This window comes from Dioscorea cayenensis, chromosome 5 (genome assembly GCF_009730915.1).
Source record: "Dioscorea cayenensis subsp. rotundata cultivar TDr96_F1 chromosome 5, TDr96_F1_v2_PseudoChromosome.rev07_lg8_w22 25.fasta, whole genome shotgun sequence".
Classification (NCBI taxonomy): Eukaryota; Viridiplantae; Streptophyta; class Magnoliopsida; order Dioscoreales; family Dioscoreaceae; genus Dioscorea; species Dioscorea cayenensis.
Window position 1 is genome coordinate 8,090,072 of NC_052475.1, and position 9,109 is coordinate 8,099,180.

A 9,109-nucleotide genomic window follows, 5' to 3' on the forward strand; every position below is an offset into this window, starting at 1 on the left:
TAATATTTTGTTTGATTACAAATAGGATTAAAAACTAAAACTATAACGACTAGTAATTCATGTGGCTATCGGTCAAAACAAACAATTTTTCAACTTTAGAGGCTGTTAATGGTCTTAACCCTCAAAAATATAAATATTGATAGTTTCTTAAAGTATACCTTCAAGTATGACTTTCATGGACAAATGCACAATTATCAAACGTATATATAAACTTATTTAAAGAAAGAATATTACAGAGAGAGAAGTGTGAGAAATTTAATACACTCACGTAATTTATTTTTGGGAAAAAAATGAATTATGGAGTAAAAAGTTAATCAATTTTTCAGATTAGTTTACATTGGCATAGAACTAATAAATGAAAAGAAAAAAATCAAGAGAAGAGAGGAAATGGAAGAACATCTCCTACATAAATAAATAAAAAAACTTACTTGAATTCATCACAAGAAAAATGAAGCAAAAAGCAAAAAAACAAAGAACCAAAAATTACTTTTTAAGTTTAAATAAATCAAAAAGTTTTTCTTAGCTAAAGAAAGGAAAAAGAACAAACATAGAAAAAAGAAAAGAAGCGAGGAAAATGAAGGGTTTGACATTGCCCAATATTCACAAAGACATTTGATTGCATGTGACATCAAGAGATGTGATTAAAGGAAAGACAAATGTTAAAATCATTGAAATTACAAGCATTGGAAAGATGACGTGCTAGAATAAGTTTGGGCAGCATTTCATTATCAGAGAGAAAGCCATTCAATCTTAGTCAGCTGAAAAGAATGGATGTGATTTTAATAAGAATGGGCATTAAAAATAGATTGGAGATTAACATATCCCTTCAAGATTTAAAAACAAGTAGTTGATATTATAGAGTATCTATCATTGGCCCAGAGATTAGTGTCTCTTTCGTTCCAGCAAAGAGTAGAAGGTCATAGAACTCAAAAGATATGTTTTTTTAGAGAATGAAAAACGAACTGAATTGAAATTAGAACTTATTGTTGATAATGTGTTGGGGTGTTTTTGGTTGGTTAACTTCAAATTGACGAAAGATGATTCTACATACAGATGTGACTGATCTTCACTTTTTGGATTGTTTTCAATTTAATGCTTTCTAAAAATAAAAAGACAACGATTTTTTAAAGATAATTACCAACATATTTTTTTATAATTTATAATAAACAAATACTAAAATTTATAAGCCCATGACTAGAATAAGTCATTTCTAGGCCTATTGGATTATTTTTTTCAAATTTTGAAGGAAATTTCTAATTTAATCAAATTGCTTGAATTAAACAAAAATCTATCTAGTCAAAATTAAATGGAACTAGTGGCGGAACTATAAATAAAATTAAGGGTGTGTTAAATTCAAATTTTAAAAAAATTATAAATATTAAACAATGCTATTAATTTAAACTTGAGATTATAATAATTAATATTTCAAATATATAAAATATATATCCATTTAAAAATGTTGGTTTATGTGTAAAAATCCTATCATATCTACATAATTATCAATTAATTCAACTAGTTAAGCACTAAATTAAATACAATTAAAAAAGAACTTTAAACAACTTTATATCTAATTTAATTATTAAATACAACAATTATTCAACAAATAATCTAATATATAATCAAAATTTTCATAACAAACAATCAAAACAAATATCTAACATTTTTTTATAGCAATTTTCATAATAAAACAAATATTTAATAAATATCTAACAATCATTCAACAAATATAAATATTTTTACATAATATATAATCACACAAAAATTAAAAAGATTAAATTAGATATAAAATAAACAGGAAAAAAACCATAAATCCCTATAATGAAAATAAAAAACATAAACTTTGAAATGATTGATCAAAGAGAAAAAAAACTGACCAATCCATGTGATATGCAATGTTTTTTTAGAAATATTAAGAGAGCAATTGCATTTTATAGGATTTTATTTTTATTTTTATTTATTATTATAATTTTATATTAATATCTTAAATATTAATAATTATGTATTGATAAATTCAATAAAATAAAATCTATATATATAAATTTAAAAACAAAAATATTTGAGGATTTATGTTTGACTAGTCATAAATAATATAATTAGCACTCAACATCAAATTTATTTAATATAATAATTTTATTATTTTTATTTAATTTATTTTAAATAGTATGAGGGTAGAATTAATTTTTTTTTTAAAATAAAGAATAGGATTTTCCATATGAATTATAATGATTAATGTTTTAATTATAATATATATATATATATATATATATATATATATATATATATATATGTGTGTGTGTGATGGGCCAAGGGGTGCACCCCCGCCTATATCCGCCAATGAATGGAACCAGAATTATTATGTTTGATTTATAGTTTTTATCAATTTTAGGCGACATAAATTTTTTCATAGAAACCTACATTTATATCAAAGCCAAATGGTTATGGCCACAAATCCATTGTCAAAATTTGGGCCAAAATTATTTTTTTGGCTAATCATGTATGCTTAACTGTTGTCAAATCCATTTTATAAAACAAAACATGATTTTTAATTATGTTTTGAAATATTAAATAATGTTAAATATGATTTCTAATTATTTTTAAATATTAAATAAATCTTTTCTTGAAACGGTCTAGTAAAATTTAATTTATTACAAACCAAACCAAATCAAACCAAACTTCAACAGGCTTGATAAAGCCACCCTAAACTGAACCAATTGGAGTGAAATATTGAACCATAAATCTAACCCTTTCTTTTTAAAATTTAATTTAATTTAATTTTATAATTCGGATAACTTCAATGATTGAACTCTGCTAGTTCCAATGATATCGGCAAGGAATAAAATCTCCTAAACCTACCTAAATTATAAAATATTGGGATACAGCAAGAATTCAAGAATTCCAATGCATTATAGCCAAACCCTACATGTTCAGCCAATTCTACTGGGCTGGTTACCTATTGGTCCCAAACAAGAAAAGACAACATTTTCAGTGGAAAGAATAATTACACCAGGCAACAATTTTCTGATCTGAGTATTAGTCAACAAGAATCCAACATAAAACTCAAGGTAAATGCAGTAAATTACAATTGTTACATAATTGCTTCTCCACATAACTTGACAATGATTACTTCTGAGATTCCTTTGAGATACTAAGACAGACTAACTACATTTCATACCCCCAAACGAAATATAAGGTACGCTATGATGCTATTTGGCATCATAATAAAACTAGAGAAGAAGCATCAAATGTATTACAAACAAAAACCAACCCAGGTTTGAGGAGGGAAATACATTAGGATTAAAAAAAAAAAATTATCTGACAAATATGACGCAGCTGAATCCTTAATCTGATGAACTGTTTTCCAGACCGCAAATAGCCCAAATTATCAGCAAGCAATGTAGTTAAGTTGCAGTGACCGATGATAGTACAAAATACAGAGTATAAACTAAGATGTTCCAGCTAATTGCTACAATCTTGTTGCACAAGAACAGCTATTCAAAATCCCAAATTGAGAGTGAGCAGTTTATTCCACAACAGAACACATGTTGATCGATAAATACTTTGCAAGCTCATAAAGAAAAAAACCACCATAGTTCATATCGATGAATCAACAACACACTTGATATAAAACCAAATGCTTCAGACATAATTCAATCAGATGTTTGTTGTATCAAAAAGTGAAGGAAAAAATTCATACCGTTAAGTAGAATAGGGACATGCAAAATACAGTTATTGCGGCTGGGACATGCAAAATACAGTTATTGCAGCTGCTGAGTGTGTTACGAAAGCACAATTCTGCTGCAACTTACACATATGCATGTTACTATATTTTTTCTTTATCCATTGAATGTATACAATAGAAGCAGCAGTTAACTCTGTATCTCTAAATCATGAATATGAACTTTAATTATAAATTCCAAATTTCAATAATCAATCATCTGAAACTGCAGCTGATTTACTTGCCGCATGTTTACAGGGAGGTTGTGCTTGCTTGGTCATCTCATTTCCAGCTACGAGAAAGAATGCAGTGTGCCTAGAGAAGGGAAATATGGTAAAAGTCAATATCAAAATCTATACAACAGTCAATACTTTGTAGGGCAAAGAATAAGAATGTACCTGAAGAAGTTCATCATCTTGGTTTTTGATTCAGGGCCAATATTCTGGGTGCTATCTAATGCTTGGTGCATGTGGTGTAACCACCTCTCTGCTGCTTCATGTGTGACAGGAAATGGCCGATGACGAGCAATCAATGCCGGATGGCCTGCAAAAGGAAGCAAAAATAGAAGAAGCGAAAAACATTAATTCAAGTCATCCCATTTCGTGCTATTGTTAAAACTTGTTTGTTGCATATAAGGATCAAACAACCTAAGAACGGGTTCAAAAAGGTATTTAATGAATCTAATAAAGCCTATGCCCTACATACTTGCCAGACTCCAATAAAATCTGTCATCTTCTTTAAATTTTATTGGAGTCTCACTCTCACATGCAAATCCTAAACTCTGGTTCAGAAGAAAGCACGCTGTGTGCCTTGCACTGATAAGTATCCAACGGTGTAAAGAATCAGTTGGAATTGTTGTCAAAAGTATGCATGTAATAAAAGCTTATGTCCTCTATAATCATGAAGTTCCAATACATTACGCCATCTTCCTTCAATTTTATCTAGATAGAGTCTCACTTTCACACATAAGGAGGGATTTTATAGTGAAAGCACCTACTATTAATATCTCAGGGCAACCAACTTGATTAAAAGCAATAACAAAAAGAGAAGTCCCACTTCTCTTTTTCCAATAGGGAGAATAGGAAAGAAGCCCAAAAAAAAACCCTCTTAAGTTAACATCTGGCACAACTTCACATTTTCTTTTGTTACAAAAAAAATATTTTGATACCAGCTTATGTTCTAAATTTTCATTTTCAGGTAGTGGCATGTGAAGTGTTAACATCTGGCACAGCTTCATATTGGAAAATATGAAACCTAAAATAGAATGTTTATGATCCTATAAATGCAAAATTATAGTGAAATCTACAAGTTAAGCATAAATACCTATCAAATTCAAACATAATTATCATTTATCAATGCAAAATTCAGACTTTCAAGCAAATATATATAAACAATCAAAGAAAGCAAGCATCAAAGAACAAAACCAAATCGTGGTACTACCAAGTCAATAAACACCACAACAAAACCTAATCAAAACAGTGGAAAAATGAATAAAAGGTAGCAATTAACAAAATACTAAATTGAAATCGCAAAACAAAACCAGCACGTACCTTTCCTCTGCGAATAGAGCGGCGGTCCACCCATCCTCTGCACGAAGAACTCATACTGGTTCTGAATCGCGTCTTCCTTCCTGGAATTAGCAAAGATGGATCTAAACCACTCCTCCTCATCCTCATAAACTCTAGAACACCAAAGACCCCCAAAACTCAACACCAAATCAACACGAGAAGAAGAAAAAGGCGAGATGAGAAGAGAACGAACCGGTTGTAGAAGTTGGTGGAGAGATCGATGAAAGGCTGGATACCACCAAGGGTTTCGAAGAGGTTGGTGTCGTCGATGGCGAAGGCGTCGCCGGGTGCAACGCCACTCCATTCCGACGCCTTCTCCTGCAAAGATTGCATCGAGCGCTGCTGCGGCGGCCGCGAAGACGAGATTCGAATTTATCTTTTTTTTGCCATTTTTAAGTCTCTGGGTTATTTATATCGAAAATGCGCAGTCGCGTGGATAAGACGCGGTGCGGAGCATATTTGGGTGGAATATTACAAACTTGGCTAATTAATGAGGTGCTGTGGGGGAACATATCGGCTTTTTATATTAAAAAAATACTAAATTATGTATATTTGGGATTATTTATCAAAATAAATAGGTTGGCGGAAAATAAGTAAAACTTTCCCAGTTTTGAGTTTTTTTTTATTTTAAAATATAAAAAATGGGAGAGTTTCTCCCGTTTTCATTTTTTTAATTAAAAAATTATGAAAACGGGAGGAACTCTTCCGTTTTCAAAATTTTTTAATTTTTTTTAATAAATAAAATGAAAACGGGAGTACTTTCTTTTATTTTAAAAAAGCCTCAAGCAGATAATGCTCTCCTTTGGTTCTTTCGTTAACTTTTTTTAAAAATATTCTTCACTCTTTGGCTTCTTCACCAATGCTTTTTATTAAAAAAAGCAAAAAACAACACTGAGTAATAGCCACTTTAATAACGGATGTAAATTTATCTGTTGAATTATTTTATTATTATTTTTTTCTTATATAATACCCACTTCCCACTTCATACTATCTCCCCCTCCATTCTCATTTTTTCCTATTTTAATCTTATTTCAAGTTCTAATTGTGCTGGTGTTTTCTACTTACACGTGTACGGGATTTCTGTTGATAATTTTCAATGCCGTTCTTAAAATTACAGAGTGATCACATTTCATCCATTTTGTCGGAAAAGGTAATATTTTTTGTATACTTAGATAACGTTGAAATTAATTAATTATTAATAATTATATTAAGACATTAGTTTCACATAATAATTTTTTATGTCATAATTATTAATCGTATTAATAATTATCTTATTAGCGGCCGAAGCATGTTTAATTATATAGCACACTATATTTTTAGGATAATTTTTTTTTAATAATTGTATTATGTCATAATTAATTATTGTATTAATAATTGTTAACCTCGAAGCATGTTTACTTAGATAACCTAGTATATTATTTGGTTATTTTTTATTAATAATTGTATTAAGTCATTATTTTATATTAATGATTGTATTATATCATAATTATTAATCATATTAATAATTATCTTATTAGCACCCCAATCATGTTTAATTAGATAACCCACTATATTTTTAGGGTAATTTTTTTATTATTAATAATCGTATTATGTCATTAGGTTTAATGAATAATTTTATTTTGTCATAATTAATTATTGTATTAATAATTGTAATATTAACCTCGAAGAATGTTTATTTAGATAACTTAGTATATTATTCGGTTATTTTTTATCAATAATTGTATTAAGTCATTATTTTATATTAATAATTATATTATGTTGTAATTATTAATCGTATTAATAATTATCTTATTAGCACCCCAATCATGTTTAATTAGATAACCCACTACATTTTTTTAGGTAATTTTGTTTATTATTAATAATTGTATTATGTCATTAGGTTTTTATAAATAATTTTTATTATGTCATAATTAATTATTGTATTAATAATTATTATATTAACCTTGAAGCATGTTTATTTAGATAACCTAATATATTATTAGGCTATTTTTATTAATAATTGTATTAAGTCATTATTTTTAAATAACCTAGTATATTATTAGGTTAATTTTTTATTGTATTAATAATTGTTATATTATGGTTGAAGCATGTTTATTTAGATAACCTAGTATATTATTAGCACACCAATGTTTATGGTTTACTCTTCAATCATATTTAATTTTTCGATGGCATATGTTCGGATTTATGATTTTTCGTGTCTTATATTTTTTCAAGTCAACCTATTTTATTTTTCCATTTAATTTGAAATTGATTAATTTATAACTTTCTACAGCCTGATCGGGTTCTTAGGTGTAGACATGTGTCTATTGTAGAGCCTCCACAAATCATAGGCCTTTTAAGAGAAGCCGGGTTCTATCATGCGGCTCAAATTCTTAATTTCCGAATTGATGCCGCTCTTGTGAGTGCATTAGTGGAGAGATGGCAGACTGAAACACACACATTCCACCTTACATGCGGTGAGACAACAATCACGTTGGAAGTTGTGGCACTATTACTTGGCTTACCCATTAACGACCACGAAGTAATTGGGCAGACTTCCGGCTTAGGAAGTGTTGTCTGTGCAGAGTTGCTCGGAGTGGTCCCACCGGCGGAGCAAAGGAAAGGTCAGAGTATAACTCTAACGTGGCTTGAGGAAACATTTGGCATGCTGTCATACGATGCAGGTCAACGACAGATAGAATGTTATGCACATGCCTATTTCCTAAGGCTTATCGGTTGTGTCCTCATGCCAGATATGTCTCAGAACAGGGTTCATCTGAAGTGGTTACCACTTTTGAGGGATTTTACAGAAGTAGGAAGATACAGTTGGGGTTCAGCATGTCTAGCAACCCTGTACAGGTCTTTATGCCGTACATCCAACAAGGATATGAAAAATATCAGTGGATCTATGATATTACTTCAATCATGGGCATGAGTGCGAGTTTCAAGTATATCTCCTCGAACCCGTGCTATCGTATCCTTTCCTCTGGCTCGTAGGTGAGAGCAAATTAAATTGATGATTTATTTTCCACTTAAATATAATACATTGAAATTATAATTCATTCTCATTTTTCAGGCGGACACATATTGAAGTGGATGATGATGGCCATAGCAACAAGCACAATTTCAAGATATATAGGCAACTACTAGATCGGTTGGAGATGCAACAGGTAATGTTGTTAAAAAAAACTGATAATTCATACACATTTTAGGTATTAATAATCATTGATTATTTGGTAAATAATTTTGAATAGTTTATATGGCGGCCTTATGATTCGAACGAGATAATCGCACAAGTGCCACAAGACATTTTCGCAGATAGACCTTTATGGACTGCGTTTACATCATTGATTTGCTTCGAAGTTGTTGAATGACACCAAACAAATCGAGTGACAAGACAATTTGGCTTCGCCCAAAGTGTTCCTCTCAATCCAGTTTGCATTGGACCGACCCATGATCATGATCTTCGTGGCAGAATTGACACAGATTGGGCATTGATGCACGGAAGATGGATTTTATATTGGAGAGATTGAGTGTCACGTTGCCTCAGCCTCCATGTTCCTGCCGGGAATAACGCAATGTCGGTGGAATATTATGACTAGTATAATACTAATACCATACTATTTTTTATCAACAGATCAGGACCTATTGGATCCTCGTATGAGAGGGAACACTCTTCCAGCTCCCCTCAGACCGTTTCCAATAGTAGTTGTAGATGTGCCATGACCGAGTCCTCCTGTATGAAGACGTCATCGGCATAGTTCTCGGGCCGAACACGACGAGGCAAATATTCCTCGGCACCCACATCACGAAGGGTACCAGTCATTTCACTCATCAGATGATATCA

General features: G+C 30.6%; 2 protein-coding genes across 3 annotated transcripts; one reads left to right on the plus strand and one right to left on the minus strand.

Annotated features, from left to right (window-relative positions):
- Nucleotides 1–3,616: 3,616 nt before the first annotated feature.
- LOC120260621 (two-on-two hemoglobin-3-like) lies at nt 3,617–5,709 on the minus strand. Of its 2 annotated transcripts, none has more exons than XM_039268145.1 (4): nt 5,477–5,709; nt 5,266–5,345; nt 4,114–4,258; nt 3,617–4,030 (listed from the first exon to the last, which is right to left on the minus strand). In XM_039268145.1, the coding sequence occupies exons 1-4, from the start codon at nt 5,614–5,616 to the stop codon at nt 3,928–3,930; spliced, it is 468 nt and encodes a 155-aa protein (XP_039124079.1). In that variant the 5' UTR covers nt 5,617–5,709; the 3' UTR covers nt 3,617–3,927. The 2 variants fall into 2 exon arrangements, with proteins under 2 accessions (XP_039124079.1, XP_039124078.1); XM_039268144.1 differs by having other exon boundaries at nt 5,266–5,396; nt 5,477–5,704.
- Nucleotides 5,710–7,448: 1,739 nt separating this feature from the next.
- LOC120259946 (protein MAIN-LIKE 1-like) lies at nt 7,449–8,636 on the plus strand. The gene is made up of 4 exons (XM_039267402.1): nt 7,449–7,457; nt 7,556–8,121; nt 8,339–8,432; nt 8,517–8,636. Exons 1-4 carry the CDS (start codon nt 7,449–7,451, stop codon nt 8,634–8,636), a joined length of 789 nt encoding a protein of 262 aa, XP_039123336.1.
- The last annotated feature ends 473 nt before the right edge of the window (nt 8,637–9,109 follow it).

What these genes read in the sequence shown, in the direction of transcription:
- LOC120260621 (XM_039268144.1), bottom strand. Translation starts at nt 5,616, where the DNA reads ATGCAATCTTTGCAGGAGAAGGCGTCGGAATGGAGTGGCGTTGCACCC. An exon ending in GCTCTATTCGCAGAGGAAAG is followed by an intron (nt 4,259 to 5,265) that starts GTACGTGCTGGT and finishes TTCCTTTTGCAG; the next exon opens with GCCATCCGGCATTGATTGCT. An exon ending in AAGATGATGAACTTCTTCAG is followed by an intron (nt 4,031 to 4,113) that starts GTACATTCTTAT and finishes TCCCTTCTCTAG; the next exon opens with GCACACTGCATTCTTTCTCG.
- LOC120259946 (XM_039267402.1), top strand. An exon ending in TGTCTAGCAACCCTGTACAG is followed by an intron (nt 8,122 to 8,338) that starts GTCTTTATGCCG and finishes CTCATTTTTCAG; the next exon opens with GCGGACACATATTGAAGTGG. An exon ending in ATCGGTTGGAGATGCAACAG is followed by an intron (nt 8,433 to 8,516) that starts GTAATGTTGTTA and finishes AATTTTGAATAG; the next exon opens with TTTATATGGCGGCCTTATGA.